The sequence below is a fragment of the Panthera onca genome, chromosome D2 (assembly GCF_046562875.1).
Source record: "Panthera onca isolate mPanOnc1 chromosome D2, mPanOnc1 haplotype 2, whole genome shotgun sequence".
Taxonomy (NCBI): Eukaryota; Metazoa; Chordata; class Mammalia; order Carnivora; family Felidae; genus Panthera; species Panthera onca.
Window position 1 is genome coordinate 42,505,650 of NC_138349.1, and position 17,719 is coordinate 42,523,368.

General features: G+C 36.4%; 1 protein-coding gene across 6 annotated transcripts in view; it reads right to left on the reverse strand.

The window, feature by feature from the left end:
* SHLD2 (shieldin complex subunit 2) overlaps positions 1-17,719 on the reverse strand; it is an 83,558-nt gene that overhangs the window by 14,735 nt on the left and 51,104 nt on the right. For 4 of the 6 annotated variants that reach the window (XM_060642259.3, XM_060642261.3, XM_060642264.3 and 1 more), the window contains 4 exons: positions 15,778-15,885; positions 9,316-9,510; positions 9,019-9,153; positions 2,728-2,934 (listed from right to left, as the gene is read on the reverse strand). In XM_060642259.3, the coding sequence (XP_060498242.3) occupies positions 2,728-2,934; positions 9,019-9,153; positions 9,316-9,510; positions 15,778-15,885 (645 nt within the window). Of the gene's footprint in view, positions 1-1,700; positions 1,743-2,727; positions 2,935-9,018; positions 9,154-9,315; positions 9,511-15,777; positions 15,886-17,719 lie in introns of all 6 variants that reach the window. The other 2 variants (XM_078434490.2, XM_078434489.2) reach the window with 2 other exon arrangements.

A 17,719-nucleotide genomic window follows, 5' to 3' on the forward strand; every position in this document is an offset into this window, starting at 1 on the left:
GAACATGTTGAGGTACTGGGAGAACTTGAAAAGGGTGGAGGCTCTGTGCCCCTTCATCCATACCTCGCCCTGTGCATCTCTTCCACTTGGCTGTTCCTGAGTTGTATCCTTTATACCAAACCACTAAACGCAAATAAAGAGTGTTCCGGGGGCACCCGGGTGGCTCAGTTGATTAAGCGGCTGACTCTTGAGTTAGGCTCAGGTCATGATCTCACAGTTCAGTTTGTGAGATGGAGCCCTTGTGTCAGGCTCTGCATTGACAGCACCAGCGCAGAGCCTGCTTGGTCTTCTCTCTCTCCCTCTCTCTCTCTGCCCCTCCTCTGCTCACACGCGTCCTGTCTCTCTCTCAAAATAATAATTTTTTTTTAATGGATACATTGGAGTTTATCAAGATTCAAAACTTAGGGCCTTCAAAAGACCTGGTTAAAAGAACAGGTGAGAAGACAAGTGATAGACTAGGAGAACATCTTTGCAAAGCATATATCTAATAAATAATTTTTATTCAGAATATAAAGTACTCTCAAAATTCAATAATAATAATCAACCCTTGTTTTTTAAATGGGCACAAGATTTCAGTTGACACTTCATCAAAGAAGACATATGGATGGCAATGAAGTACATGAAAAGATGCTCAATATCATTAGCCAATAGGGAAATGCAAATTAAAACCACAACCACCTATCATTACCTAAATTAAAAAGAATGCTCATACCAAGTGTTGACGTGGATGTGGGAAAAACAGAACTCCCACACACTGCTTGGTGGAAATGTAAAATGCTACAACTACTTTGGAAAACAGTTTGACGGTTTCTTAAAAAATTAAACACACATCTACCATACAATACAGCTATTTATTCAACTCCTAGGTACCTACCCACCAAAAAAGAAAGGACTATGTCCATCTAACACTTTATACATGAATGTTTATAGAAGCTTTACTTATAATAGCCAAGAACGGAAACAACCCAGATGTTCGTCGGCAGATGAACAGACAAATTGCAGTGCATTCATACAACAGAATAAAAAGGAATGAATTAGTGATATGCACAAAAGCAGAGACACATCTCAAAAGAATTTGCTTAAAGATGCCAAACAAAACAGTGTACATAATATATGATTCCATGTATAAAAAATCATAGAAAAGTCAAACTAATCTCTGGTGATAGAAAGCAGATTGATTGCCTAGAAGGATCAGGGGGCAGGCATGCGTGGAAGGGAGAGATTACAAAGGGGCAGACTGGTGATGGTTTAACGACTGTGGTGATGGTTTCATGGGTTTCGTGTCAAAACTCACCAGTGTGAATGTGTATACTTCAAATAAGGGCAGTTTACTGTATGAAAATTATACCCTAAAAACTCAGTTAAAAAAGTTTTTTAAATCTGACACTCTGAGCCGTATTTGAAAAGCACTGTGATAGATCCTCTGCTCTGCCTATGATACAACTTATACGTTTCTGTGGATGTACCAAAAGGGGGTATAGCGTGCCAGCAAAAAGTCCCAGAAATAAACTTGAAAATCTTAGCATGTGATCTCTTAGGAGCTTCAACCCATTTCATTTTGGAACAGATTCTTTTTTATTAGAATTGTAAAAATAATCTTATTTCACTTAAACCACACCTAGCATTTAATAAAATCTAAAACCATCTATAAGAATTCAGAAAATTACTCATGCAGACGGGAGAATAAAATTAAAACTTACTATCAAGATCCAAAGTTCCTGAGATATTCTTAAAAACTTAACCTACAAAAGCACCAAGAATGGTAATCTTATATAAATTCTGAGAAAAAAAATTTGACCAAATATTTTCTTCTTCATTAGAAAATTTAAATTATGTAACAATAAACCTACAGATACATTCCATTTTTTTCAACCCCCATTTCCCCTCTAAAAACAATTGCTACAATAACCACTAGAAAACATTCTATTAGTTTCCAAGATTGATGATCACTGACATTTACTGATTGATTATTGGCATTTCAACCTTAAATATAGCCTTGAATGCCATCTAATTTGTTATACCTTTAACTAGGAGTTAGCATACTTTTAGCATCATCTCTGTACTTAGGAAGCCAATGCAATATATGAGAAGTATTTTCCACTTAACTTGTATCACTTTATCTAGTTATTTTCACTATTTGACTCTCTTTATTCTGAAGTGTATAACATATTGAACCTAAAGCACATTCCTTTTACTACTGCACTCTAATTACTTCAATGGTATTAAGTTCATGGAAAGCATGTACGTGAATAAAATCCATTTCCAAAGCCATTCTTTCATGTAGTGTTTCTGAGGATTAATTTTATACCCATATATGCACACACACATACAAATACGTAAGTTCAGAAAGTACATTATATTTTACTAAGCAGTAAGCAAATTGCGTGGATTCTATATCAATGCTAAATTTTAACAACCATGTACAGGTAGCAGCTTAGTAACTTGATAAAATGCTTATCTCAACAGTCACTCTGGTTAGGGTCATTTTTCTATTTCCGGTTTATTAAATGATGAATGGCTTGTATAAATATGCAAAAAATATTTTTAAGTAATTCTCTAATAATTACAACTTAACCTCAAAGGATTGGTAGGCAGAAAGCTCAGAAGATGCAAATATCTGGTTCGGCTATTTATGATGATCTGTATTTCACTTTTATGTTCAATTGTACATTTTTCCCCACAAATGGCAGCTTAAACTAGCAGTGTCTTACATATTAGAGATCTTACCTGAACGCTTGTCCTCTAAGTGTGTTGCCAAATCTGACATCTTCACAAAGGAGGGCATGCTTTTTTGGAATTTTGCTTTAAATTTAACCGCCCTTATATCATCATCAAACAGGCACTCACAGGATGACCAAGATGTTGTATGCAATTCTAAGCTTTCTAGGATGTAATTGCGCTGAACAAAAAGATATTTAAATTCCCAAATATAATCTTAAACAAACAAACAAACAAAAACAAAAAGTCACCAAAAAAGAAATAATCTAGGCTCAGAATCAAATTAAATAGATCAATCTGATTAAATCAGTTAAATGCAACATTTATCGCACTAAGGAATTTGGGTGTAAAGAGACAAAATGTGAACGCTGTTTTAAGGCAATAGGATAAAGATGCTGGAGATAATTTTAATAAAAATGTTTTCTAAAGATTTCCTGGTCTCTTAAACAGTCATAATTTATCATAACTAACTGCTTTTCAGAGTAGCTATTTCCTGTTTTGGTGTCTACAGGCAAAGATTTTTAAAAATAGGAAGGCATAGAAATGGACACATGTCTGCCATAAGTAATACCTCTCATTGATTTTCCAACACCTTTGTTTTCTTATTTAGCTAATTTTTCCAGGACAAAAAAAAAAAAAAAAAAAAAAAGCATTGAGAGACAACTGCATGTATTTTTAGCTCCATCAGTAATAATTTGAATCCTTAAAACCACAGTAGCACAGAGCTCCTTTCCAAATAATCACATTCTATATTAATAAATTCAACTTTATAATAAAACAAAAAGATTTCTTAGCACTAAGTTTTCTAATAATAACAGCTATTTTTATAAAACAGTATTTTTAGTTTCCTTCAGGCAATAAATCTAATTCACACCCCTCCCCAACACTGCCTTAGTTTTTTTCCTTAGTTTCTTTTGGAAAAATGGACAGTCTTAAAAACGGTAAATCTGTACAGACAGAGCATCATTAGGAAGAGCTAAAGCATATATATTCCAAGTTATTGCTTAAAAACAATCGCTATTTTTAAAATGGTTTGCTTGTCTTATTATAAAATACATGCTCAGAAATCAGAGAAGCTAAATAAGCAAATAAATAACACCTGTAATCTCAACATCCCCAAATCAACACAGTTAACACTTTTGTGGACATCCAGTTGTTTTCAATGTGATTTTTACTTAATATGTTAAATATATTTTGTATGTCCTTAAGTATTATTCTATATTATTTTTTTTAATGTTTATTTACTTTTGAGAGAGAGAGACAGAGAGACAGAGAGAGAGCAAGCAGGGGAGAGACAGACACAGAAGGAGACACAGAATCCAAAGCAGGCTCCAGGATCCGAGTTGTCAGCACAGAGCCCAATGCAGGGCTCGAACCCATGAACCACGAGATCATGACCTAAGTCGAAGTCGGATGCCCAAATGACTGAGGCACCCAGGCGTCCCGTTATTTTATATTATTTTTAAATACTACATAATATGTCAATACTTTGGCACAGATATTCCAAAATCTTAAAAATTATTATAGCAATTCCCTATTTAAAGCATGTTGGTTGTTTTTTCAATTTTTTATTATTATAACAATACTGTGATAAATATATTTTTAGCTACATCTCTATAGCCATGAGAAATTCCTAGAAGTATAATCATTAGGCGAAAGGTATTCCAAATTCTGAGATTTTCAAACACATTATCAGTTGTCCTCAAGAAAGGTTTTGCCAAGTTACATTTCCAATAGTTTATGAGAGTAGCTGTTCCTCCACATATTCTCTATCAATTTCTCAGGAGAAAAATCACGGGCTGTCATTATTTTATTTGTGTGCCTTCAATTACTAGTAAGTAAATTTTTTTCATACATTCATTGGCCATTTTTATTTCTTCTTTGGGGGACTTTCTGTTCATATCTCTTGCCCATTTATCCTTACAGATATTTGTCTTTTGCTTATTGCATTATCTTCTGACAAAATGCAATATTTTTTTCTGGTTTTTCACTTTCTTTTTAATTTGGTATATGGTGATTTTTATGTACGGTTCTTGTTGCTGCATTTTTTTAACCTTCTAATCTTTTTTTTTTTTTTTAACGTTTATTTATTTTTGAGACAAAGAGAGACAGAGCATGAACGGGGGAGGGTCAATGAGAGGGAGACACAGAATCTGAAACAGGCTCCAGGCTCCGAGGTGTCAGCACAGAGCCCGACGCGAGGCTCGAACTCATGGACCGCGAAATCATGACCTGAGCCGAAGTCGGACGCTTAACCAACTGAGCCACCCGGGCGCCCCTAACCTTCTAATCTTTAGATACCAAATAAGTTTGCTTATATTTTCTTCTACTACTCACAGTTTCTTTTTTTAAAAGATATTTGAAACTTTAATGCATCTGGAATTTATTTTGGCACAAATATGAAGTATAAACTCAATTCTCCTTTTTCCCAAATTGTTAGCTCGATATTTCAAACATTACCTGCTCTTTTTCCAAAAGGAAAAAGTTTCCTTTATTTCTTAATTATAAATAAAATATATTTACTATAAAATATTTATACAATAAAAGAAAAGAGCAGTAATAGATAAAATAAGATTGGCCAATGTTTTAATATAGTAGATAATGGGTACTGTAGCTCATTATATTATTTTGTATATATTAAGTTTGAAGTTTTTACTAAAGGTTTAAAAAATAAATGTGGATTCACACATCCATATAATTCAAACTAGAGGCATAAAGAAAAAAAACACACATAGCATTTTGGTATCTCCAATTCTTTAATATTTAGTATTTCCAATTCTTTTAATGTATACACATACTTACATACCTGCTTTATTAAAATGGGATCCTACTGTACATGAAACTATATAATGTACTTATTTTTTCCTTTTTCCATGTTTTTAATTGCCATTATTGCACCAATACGGCATATGCTTTATACACATATATATTTCATTTTCAATTTTATCATGTACTGTTTAAACTAAATATTAACATCATTTCCATCTCTCCAGGCTAATGAACATACATATCTTTGGTAGTGAATACCTTTCTGTGTCCACCCAGACCACAAATGACCTTCTCAACTGCTCCTTCACCCTCTGAAATAAGCTCAGGCATTCCTATTGTACTTTCCCACCCTGCCCCTGAGGCCACAGTTGATTGAATAGAATTCAATCCGGGCAATCAGATTTTCCGTGCTAGGAATTTGGAAATGGCACTGGTCTAGGTTAAAAGGAAAAGTAAGAGCAGGAGCTACAGGGTAACCATCTTCTGCTGCCTTCCCTATGGTTGAAAAGCAGAGGAAGTCTGCAAGGAGTGAATAAAGCAGACAGACAGAGAAGCTGCCTGGTACCCACAAAGCTTTTCAGCTCCCAGTCCCAAGAACCCCTGAACCCATCAGCGCTCTTGCTCTCTGCACCCTGAGACATTCATTCCTGTATACTTCAGATACATCCCCCTGAATTGTTGAAATTACCCAGAGAAGAGGTCCAGTTCTAACTACAAGCCCTCTGTGCCCAAGTTTAAATGTAATTTCTTAATACATTCCATGGATTGCAAAACCTCTGTGCACAGACATTTTCAAATGTGTGTGTGTTTTTTTTTTCTTATCATTTGAAATGAAGTTACTCCCTCCTCAAACTTGAGTCTCTTACTTCTTAAAGACTGGGAATTTTGACTGGTTGCTTAATCTGTATTTTATTCTTACTTCATTTATTCATAAAGAAAACAGGGGCACGAGGGTGGCTCAGTCGGTTAAACGTCTGACTTCAGCTCAGGTCATGATCTGGCGGTTTGTAGGTTCGGCCCCACGTCTGGGCTCTGTGCTGACAGCTCAGAGCCTGGAGCCTGCTTTGGATTCTGTGTCTCCCTCTCTCTCTGCCCCTCCCCGCTCACACTTTGTCTCTCTCTCTCTCTCTCTCTCTCTCTCTCTCTCTCAAAAATAAATAAACATTAAAAAAAGAAGAAAACATCTATGAGGGCAGGCACAGTGCTGTGTAATGAGCATACAGTGGTGAACAAGCATGGCAGGATGCTTGTATTCATAGAAATTTTAATCTATGGAGAAAATCAGTTTTCAAGCAAGCAAATAAGCTGGATAATCCTGATTGTGTTCAGTGGCACAAATGGCCTTCAAAGAGTTGATCTGATAGAGAGTGGTTATGCATATGTGTGTGAGGCCCCTCTAAGAATATGAAATTGGGGCTGAGAAATGAAGGAGCCATCCACGCAGGGAGCTTCAGGAGAAAGCACTCTGGACAAGGGAAACATGTAAATTCAGGATCCAAGCCAGGAAAAAGATCAGCAAGTTCAAGTAACAGAGAGGAGTCATGTGCAGGTTGGACTAGTTAGTCTGAGGGAGACTGGTATTGAGACAATTTGTAATACATTTTTATATTGAATCATGAATTAAGGATGTGAATAGATTTCAAACTGCCATGCAGACCTAACTATGATTTTGCATGAAGTATAATCACAAATGTTGGGATCATTTGCATTACTCTGCCTATTTAGTAATATCACAAGAGTGATTTACTACAATTTGTTACATTTTTAAAGTATTAGATTTCTATTAGATACTTTCAGGTGAATATTGCATTAGAATGGCATTCACTTCTGAATAGCTTATTTTATGTACCCACTTATCCCTAAGAAGTCCACACTCATTAGGACCTAGACTGTGATCAACACTTGCTACATATGAGGCATCCCAAATTCCCATGCATATTTCAAAAGAATGTGGATTTGGGATTTCTTATTATTCTTCCCCCAAAATATCAGCTCTGTGATCTCCAGTATTCAGTAACAACTACCTGACGGTCATTTCTGGTTATATCACCTACATGTGAGTTTGTTATCCTCAGGAACAAGTAAAACCAGTGCCCAGTGTGGAGGTTAACATAGAGAATGCCTCAAGAAGTCCTAAATGAATACATAAAATGCTAACCATTTCTGAAGGGAGAATTACTTACTTAGATGATCCTTCAAAATTGGTATTATCCTATTTTAAAAAGAATAATCTTGAGGTATTGAGGTGGATTATCATAACTTAAAAGTGATGGCAATGAATAAAGTGTGCTAAATTATTGAGTGAACAAAGAACAACTGTATCTTAATTCCTGGACTCACAAATTTTCAATATTAACCTAAATACCATAGAATTATCTAGAGACAACTGGAATGTCTCTTCTATTAACCAAAGAACTACTATATTCTTCTATATTTCAAAGAATATCCACATTAAGCCCAGAGCAGTGTGCTTGGCTACAGCTCTATCATCAATGGAATAACACCTTTGACCTACATTTTGTCCCGCATGCACTAGACTCATGTTCCCAGCTCTGACATAATGGTCAATAATGATGGCTGGTCTACCACTGACACGTGTTTGTCGGATTTCTCAACTGAACAAATATTTGTTGCTGTTTGATCCTAACATGAAAGTCAAAAGTCAGACTTATCTCAAATCTTGGTTATGGGCTATTAATGATTAAAAGAGAGAATGTGACAGATCGTATCCTTAGATAATTATTTTGTAGGTAGAAGTTTGGGAAGAGGCATTAACTCTTTGGGGTAAAAAAAAAAAAAAAAAGTCACACACCTAATCAATCTGTAGATTAATTTAGCAGGATAAAATGACTGGTAAGCCACTAATTAAACTGTCTCTGACTGTCACAACTAAAGAATCTCACAATATCAAAATGAAGATACATCATTTTCTTGAAACATCAATTCCATTTAATTAAATACATCATAAATTATTATTAACTCCTGTTTTAAAGAAAATGGAATCGTAGGTCATATTTTAAACACGAACATTGTATGGATGGCTAATAGTCCGCACTTTTAGAACAACTGGTATAAAAGCCTGGAATGCACTCATTTATTAAACAGTAACATTGAGACTTGAAAGGGTTAATGCAGCTCCCCTAACATCTGCCTTATAACCAGGGAGAAGTTTATTTATCAGGGTACTTTGGCTGAATAAAAACTGTAGAAGCTTCTCCAGAATTCAATTTTAAAGAACATTTCCTGAAGGAGATAAGACCTTCGCTAAAAAGGTAAAGTAGTATACCTGGGAATAAGTAGAAGCTTTTATTCTACCACCATTAATTATAGAGGACTTTTCAGATCACTAAACTGCTTACAGGAGGTATAAAATTATAACAGAAGAAATCTGAAGAAGAATAGTCAATTATGACCACCTACTATTTCAAACACAGACCTTCTTAATCTCTTAAGAAGTTCCTCATCTGAAGCTCATAAGCATTAATCATTTACCTAACTATAAATAGATTAAATGCTTTTTGGTGTATTTACCTTTTTTCCTTTGAAGTTGAGGGTACCAGGCTGCTCCAGGACCCCATAATACAAGCACATAATGTTGACCTTGGACCTGTTCCACTGTTAACATAACTTTCCTTTGCTTCTGTCCTCTATAACTGTATAATGCCTCTGGAAAAGAAATATTTTAGTTGGCATTACTCTCTCACAGGTGACACCATACTCTAATGTCTCATGATAAATACAACCGTGATACCCAAATGATATCCTAAGAAAGTCTTGTATCTTAATTATTTTATAATCTAAAATTGAGAAGGGGCCCCCAGTGTTTACCTGTCAGTATAGTGATATCAACAACCCTCAGCACCGCATGGACTAACGTGTCCGGCTGCAGCTCCTCCAATTCTACAAATTCTATACTGCTCACTTTCTGAGGCTGCCTCTGAGGAAGATCTCGGAGACAGGAATGTTTTGAAGACACGTATGCCAGTAAGTCTCGAAGTACGGCATCACTGACTATCTTGGAATCTAAGAAAGAAAAACACACACATGCAGAAAAGATGGCAAAATTATATTTTCTTGAAAACACAGTATTTTCTTAGAAATGCATTTTATCTTGTAAAGTGTGATTAAGTGTAAAAACCACGCTTTCATTTCTACAAATATGTAACTTATTCTTAAATGTGTAGATGCAAAACATAAGCCTGATTATTTTTAACCAACGGAATTAGAATTATTTACTATCTCCAGAAATAACTTGCCCTGTTCCCTTCTCGGTTCCATTTTTCTACCAATTAACTAAGACCAGTATTTCTTTTTTTTTTTTTTTTTTTACTCCTCCATTACCCTCTTATACCCAATCGGTCCCCTAATCCTGCAGTCTGATTGGCTCACACCTTCCACGACCATCCCAACCACTGCTATTCTTCCTCAAGGCTCTTACATTTCTCACGTGAAATGCTCTTAAGGGTCACCTACCTGACCCTCCCTGAACATGTCTTCCTTTTCCCCACTTCTATGCCTCTTTCCTTACGATTGTCCCTGGCTACAATGCTGCCATCCTCTCAACCTATCCAAATACTACACAGAATACACTATGGAGAGGCTCTCAGTGACTTCTTCCCCTGAACTTAGAGGGTTTTTAGCTCCAGCTCCCGTGTGGCATGTGAGCATGTGCTACACTGGCATCGTCCCTTGATTATTAGAAGTTATTTAGTTCTTTGGTCATTATGCCATTTACATGTTTTTCTCCTATGTTTAAATTATTTGTCTCAATTTTTCTCATTTTTTGAGATACATTTACATATAATAAAATGCACACATTGATAAGTTTGCTGATTAAAATTTAATTTCCTTGAAGGAAAGGGAGGTGTATTTGAATATATGGTGGATTGTTGATCAAAATACAATCTTAGCAAAAGGCACTTACGTACCTTTTTAGAAGGTTGGGTCTACTTGCCGATTTCAGTAGAAAAAAAAACCAAGTAATTCTTCTTTCCTTCTCCCTTTAACACCCTCCTCCTAATGTATTTCTTATGCCACACTAAAGCCTCATTATTCATTCACTAATCAGAAGACCATCCACTGTGTGCCAGGCGTCATGCCAGGTTCTAGGGATACAAAGATATACCTTGTCTGTATACCTGCCATTATACCTGCCCAGAAGAATTATCAACCTAGAGACAGTCAATAACAAACACAGGGCTTAGAGTATAAGAGATACATGGAAGCATTCTAGCAACACACAAAATCAACTGCCCAGGCAAGTGGAAAGAGGCTTTATTGAAGAAATATTTGAGCTGGGTTTTGGAAAAATGTCCTGGAGTTTTCTAGGTAATAATTGGAGGAGGGGGTATATCTCCAGGTAAAGAGAAAGGGGTCTGTATTCCTTTATGTATTATAGATGCCTCTGGCAGTCTGATGAAGTATAAATCCATTATCGGAATAATATTTTTATAATAGCCTTATTGAGATATAACTCACATGCATAAAATTATCTTTATCAGAATAGTATTTTTATAACAGCCTTGTTGAGATACAATTCACATGCATAAAATTCACATTTTAAAGTGTATAATTCAGGGCACCTGGCTGACTCAGTCAGTAGAACATTCAACTCTAAACCTCAAGGTCATGAGTTCAAACCCCATGTTGGGTGTGAAGTCTACTCAAAAATAAAATTTTTAAAAATGGAAAGAAAAGAAAAGGAAAGGGAAAAGAAAAGAAAAGAAAAGAAAAGAAAAGAAAAGAAAAAATAATGGGGCACCTGGGTGGCTCAGTCAGTTAAGCATCCCACTTCAGCTCAACTCATGATTTCATGGTTCATGGGTTCAAGCCCCAAATCGGGCTCTGTGCTGACAGCTCAGAGCAAGATTCTGTCTCCCTCTCTGCCCCTCCCCCACTCATGCTCTGTCTCTATCTCAAAACTGAATAAACGTTAAAAAAAAAATTTTTTTTAAAGGGGCACCTGGATGGCTCAGTCAAATACCTGACTTCGGTTCAGGTCACGATCTCACAGTTCATGGGTCCAAGCCCCTTGTCAGGCTCTGTGCTGACAGCTCAGAGCCTGGAGGCTGCTTCAGATTCTGTCTGCCTCTCTCTCTGCCCCTCCCCAGTTCATGCTCGCTTGCTCTCTCTCTCTCTCTCTCTCTCTCTCTCTCAAAAATAAATATTTTTTAAAAATTTTTTTAATTTTTAAATAAAATATAATAATAAAAATAATTTAGTTCTGCATAGTATTCCACTGTGGAAATGTAACACAATTTAATCAACCATTCTGCTATGTAGAGGCATTCCAATTTTTCCCTCTTGCAATTACAAATACTGCCTCATGTTGTTATAATTGTATCTTTAGGACAGATTCCTACAAGTAGGCTTGCTGGGTTGAAAGCTGAGTACATACGTACTTTGTAATTTTGTATCACCAAATATCTCTCCAGAAACTGCAGCAATTCTCATTGCCTCCAGCAATGTGTCAGAGGGCCTGTTTTCCCACAGCCTCATCAATAGCATGTGTTATCATATTTTTAAATTTTTGCCAATCTGATAGTAAGAAATAAAATTTCTGTGTAGTTTTAATTTGAATGACTCAGGTCTTTTTCCCATTTTCCTATCAGGTCCTTTGTCACTCAGTTTGTAAGAGTTCTCCCTATACTAGGAATATTAGCCTTTCGTCTAGGTGTATGTTGCAAATATTCTCTCCAAGTCTGCAGATTGTCTTTTGGCTTTGTTAATGGTGCTTCTGGTCATGCAAAATTTTCTTTTTCTTTTTTTTTAAAAATTTTTTTTTAACGTTTATTTATTTTTGAGACAGAGAGAGACAGAGCATGAACGGGGGAGTGGCAGAGAGAGAGGGAGACACAGAATCGGAAGCAGGCTCCAGGCTCTGAGCCATCAGCCCAGAGCCCGACGCGGGGCTCGAACTCACGGACCGTGAGATCGTGACCTGAGCTGAAGTCGGACGCTCAACCGACTGAGCCACCCAGGCACCCCAAAATTTTATTTTTCTACAGTCAAATTTATCCGTCTTTTTTTTCTTTAACTGCTTCTGTATTCTGAGTAATAATAAGAAAGTGTTCCCTACATCAAGATGATAGAGAAATTCATCCATGTTTCCTTCTGGTAACTGAATGGTTATATTTTTTATGTTTAGATTTTTAATCCATTTGGAGTTTATTCTTCTATTTTGTGTGAGATATTGTTCTAATTTTCTCTTTTTTCGAAATGGCTACCCAGTTGCCTCACCACCATTTATTAAAAAGTTTACCTTTACCTCAGTGATCTCAGATAATATCTTTGTCATATACTAAATTATATGTATACAGGTCTAATTCTGATCTTCCTGTTCTATTCCACTGGTCCATTTGTCTATTTATGTACCAGTATCACACTATTTTAATTATAGAGGCTTTACAGTTCAATGCCTGTCTCGTAAGCATGGTCCCTTGTGCTTTCTCTTTTTGAATGTTTTCCTGGATATTCCTGCATGTTTGTTTTTCCATACGATGGTTAGTATCAAGTTGTATATGCCATAGCATGGCTTCCCAATATTGTTATTGAGATGGTCCTGAATTTATAAATTCACTTATGGAGACCGGATACCATTATAATGTTGAGTCACCTTATTCAGGAACAGGGAATGTTGTGCTTCCATTTCTTCTTGTCTTTCTTTCTTTCTGGAGTGGTTAAATTTTTTTCCTTATATAGGCTTTGCAAATTTCTTGTTAAATGTATTCCGAAGTATCTTCTTTATTGCTTTCACCAATGACTTTTGCCCTACCGTCATGTCCTCTGTTCAGTGTTTGTATATGGAAGGCTAGTGACGGTTTCAACATTAATTTTAGTATCCTGTTGCACCACTGAATTCCTTTATCGTTTGAATTGATTCTTTGGTTCCCTGGAGTGTTTCTGATATGTTATCAAAGCATTTGCACGTATAGTTTTTACTCTTCTTCACCCATCCAGATACCTCTGCTTGTCTAGTTGTATTGGTTGATAACTCCAGTATCATGATAACGAGCAACAAGCAGCAGAAATAGTGGACATCCTTACCTTGTTCCTGATTTTAGTGGAAATGCCTCTAGTGTTTCTCCATTAAATAAGATACTGGCATTAGGACTAAATACATCTGTTTTAGTGACACAGTATCAACTGTATTGTAATTGTTACCACTGTGTTGATACTATATTTATTGATCCTGAAGGAAAAAGTATCCTCAACTCCATTTCCTGGAAAGCTTCTTATGATAAAGGGGTGCTCAATTTTGTCAATATTTATGGAGATAATCATACAATTTTTCTTTCCATTTATTAATATGGTATATGATAGTCATAGACCTTCTAATATTGAAACACATCTTTCCATTTCTGGAAAAAATCTCACTTGGTCATTATTTCTTTAAGGTAGTGTTAGATTTCGTTTACTAATATTTTGTTTAGACTTTGTATGCGTGTACGATACTAGTCTGTGTTCTTATTTGTAATGTCTTTCTTTGGTTTAGGTGTCAGTGTCTTACTTACTTTATAAAAGGAATCAGGAAGTTTCCTTCTTCAATATTCTAGAAGAATTTTCAGAGCACTGGAACTATCTGGTCTCTTGGTAGAATTCTCCTGTGAAACGATGTGAGCCTGGCAACATTTTTGTATGGTAGTTCTTGAATAATTTTCTCTATTTCTTCTATAGAACTGGTCTGCCTAAGCTATATCTCAAATCCATCCATTTCTCATTATCTCTGCTGGCCACCCATTATCTCTCAACCTCGACTACTGCAGTAACTTCCTAACTCCCTAATTCAGCTCCATGAGCAGCCCCTCGCAGCCAGATCTATGGTATTCCTATCTCTGCCCTTTGTTAGTTTCCATCATAGCACTCATATCACCCTCATGTCTGTAGGTTCTTCCTTATCGGCCCGCCACACAGGGACATCGGTGCCACGAAGGCTGGCACCAGGTGGACACTGTTCACCACTGTACCCCCGGTGCACAGTGCTTCAAACAACGTCAACACTTCATACATATAAACTGGGTAGGTGAAGAACTCAACTTTAGTTATTTTATGAGATCATGTCAGTGCTGATTTTCTGTTGACTAGTTTCCCTCGGAAACAGGGAAATCTTAACCCTTTCCAAACACCTTTGTTATTGTTCTAACTGTTGTTACTCTCTTCTACTTACCCTGCCTTCCTTTGAGAATACTTATTATTCACGGGTTGGAATATGCTGTACCTTCCATACATGCCACACAACTTTCTTGTTATTCTAATTAATCTCTTGTAAAATCAGTGTATTCTTATGTACTCATAGCTATCTTTCTATGACACTGTTTCAGTATTCCATCAAATACATTTTGCTTACTATTTCTCCGTTAATATTTCTGTATTGTTATTATATATTACATGCAGGTTCAATACCTCATGGTTCAATATATTACATGCAGGTTCAATACCTCACATTTAATCTTCACAGCAACCCTATAAGCTACGTATGTATTTTAATTTCCATTTCACAGATGAGGAAACAAGGGTACAATGAGGTTAAGTAACTTGCCGGAAGACACAGACTGTGCAAGTGGTAGGGTCAGGATTCAAATCTTGCTCTGACTCCAGAGACTATAACTACCAGTTTATACTGTCTCCCTTACTTTGTTTTCTTTCTTTTTTTTTATTTTTTTTTATTTTTTTTATATATTTCTTGGAGAAAAAGATAGCTTCTGGGCTCTTCAGTGATGATTTTAAAGAAGAGAAAATGGATGTCAGAGAAGGAGGGTAGTCTTTCCTTGCAGTGCTGGACTGAAGAACAAGGATTCAAACCACAACTGTCTGAGTGGAAGGCCCAGGCTTTTCTCACGACCTCAAGGGTTCCTAACCAGAGGCTGGGGAACCCCACAGAGAACTTTAGCCTGGCAACAGAGAACTTTAGAGGTCCAAGGAACCATTTGGAGTTATGTGCAAAATTCTGTGTCTATCTACCTAAGTCTATTTTTCTGGAGAAAGGGCACATAGCTTCTCTAAGAGAGCTAGGACTCCCTAAAAGGTTAAGAACTACCACTATGTGGACACTCTAAGGAAAGTAAGAAAATGGAAACTGAACCCCAATATTTCTTAAAACAAATATGATTTACAACGTACAAGTTTATTTTTATAAATTCTATTTTCAGTCTTACTAAAGAAAATAAACCAATACTGTCCAGCTAATCCGTTTAGAAAACATTTTGTAAAATTACTATTTTAACTTTTTTTTCTAATATGTATATATACTTTTGAATACTAAGAAATGATTACATTTAAAACGTGTCTTACATTCTTCAGACTGGACAGACGGGTAACTCCCAAGATTTAATAACTGACTGGTAAAAGTTGATTGTAGTACTGTCTCACCAACCCAATGATCTTCATGAACAGTAACATCTAGACAGGGGGAAACAAAAGTTCTGATCATGTCATAAATTCCTTCACACTGTGGTTAACTTGCCAATCATAGCAAAATATTATTAACATCTCTCACAGGCCAGGCAACTAAAGATCAAGTGGGTTAAATCATCTAAAGCCACAAAATGATAATATAGCAACAACAGAATTTCGAACAGTATCAATATGGAAGCTCATTGCTCCACAAAGAATGGTTTAATGGCTTTTGTTCATGTAAAAAAAAAAAATGTTATAGTGTCTATTTTGAGAAATTAAAAGGAAATCATTTAGGGGCAGGAAGCAAAGTAATGGTTCCAAAACAGTAGTGTCTAACAGAGTAAATAATATTAGTATGCATTTACCCCTTCTGCCACAAACACATATGAATATAAGACATCCTTAAAGGACTTGGATTATTTTCCCCTCAATAGCATGGTAATCTTCATCTACAGATGTTAAAAGTGAAAGATTTTGGAGGTAAGGAACACTTTCCAATAGGAAAAAGAGAGCTCTATGATCTAAGATGGATACAAAAGAATCATAAAGTGGCACTAAATATACCAACAGGTAGAAACAATTTCAAGTAGAGCAAAACTGTAAGTTAGAGACAGAGACATAGCAATCTCTGGAAGAATATAAACAGTGCATAAAAGAATATAAACAGTGCATAAAATGCTAGAGGTATAAAGATATCCTAATAGTAGCCAATTTTTGAGATAATAAGGAAGAAAAACAAGGATGCACACATTCCAAGTAGTCACTTCCAAATTTACACCCAGACCCTTTCCCCAGCTTCAAACCCACTTACCCATTTATCCACAACTGCCTCACGGACATTCCTGACTGGATATTCTATTGGCTCTCCAAATTCAAAAATTGCTCAAACCTGCTTTTCTTCTCACATTACCCATCTCATTTGTTGGCACTGTGGAGCTAGCCAGGTAAATTAAAATGTGAAGTCATCCTGAACATCTACCTCTCCCTCCCCACCTTCTGTCTCCAAACCCCCACCTGCTGAACACTGCCCCGTGAGTCTCCCCACCGGCCCTTGACAGTGCTATTTTATATCGTGCATTCCTTTCTCTCCTGGTAGGTCCCCTTCCCACCTCCAATCCATGTCCCCCAGGGCCAATGAGTAATTTTTCACGAACATTAATGTGATCCATTAACTAGTTTAAAAAACACTCAGCTCCCCTCTGCCTGGCCAGAAATAGCTAGGACAGCATTTTAGACTCTTCATAATCTGACCATCAGGATGCCTGCTCTTCAGGAAGGAACAAATAAGAAATTTCAAGGACAGACTTCGGAAAACTAGGTTGTAAAACCTATGTTGGGTTAGTGACCTGCTAATCACTGGTGACAGGGTGGAGTGGAATCAATGGCCCAGCCCTTGCCTCCTGGCTGTCCTGATTCCCTCTCACTTATGTGCCCTAGAGCCTCTCCTATTTGTTCTTAAAAATCTGTGGTTTCCCCCAGATAGGGCCCAAGGTCCTCTTTGAATTCTGGTCAGCAGTCTCCCATAGACCATCCTTACTTACAGCATCTCTTCATTCTATTGCTGAAAGTCTAACGGCAAAAGGTCAACTGTGTTACTGAACGGAACGTGATCTAGAATACATCTGCTGTGGGAAAATTTTCAGTTTTGGGGTGTATATCAGTAGATAGTATGAGATATCCAACATAGAGATATAAAAATGTACAATTGGATGCTGTTAATTAACATGAGTTTACCTACAAATTTCTATGTAAATATAATTTTACTACCTAATTAGGAAAGTATAGGTTTCTCTGTTTTCCATGAAGTTTCCATCTGTCCCCACAAACAAAAGAAACT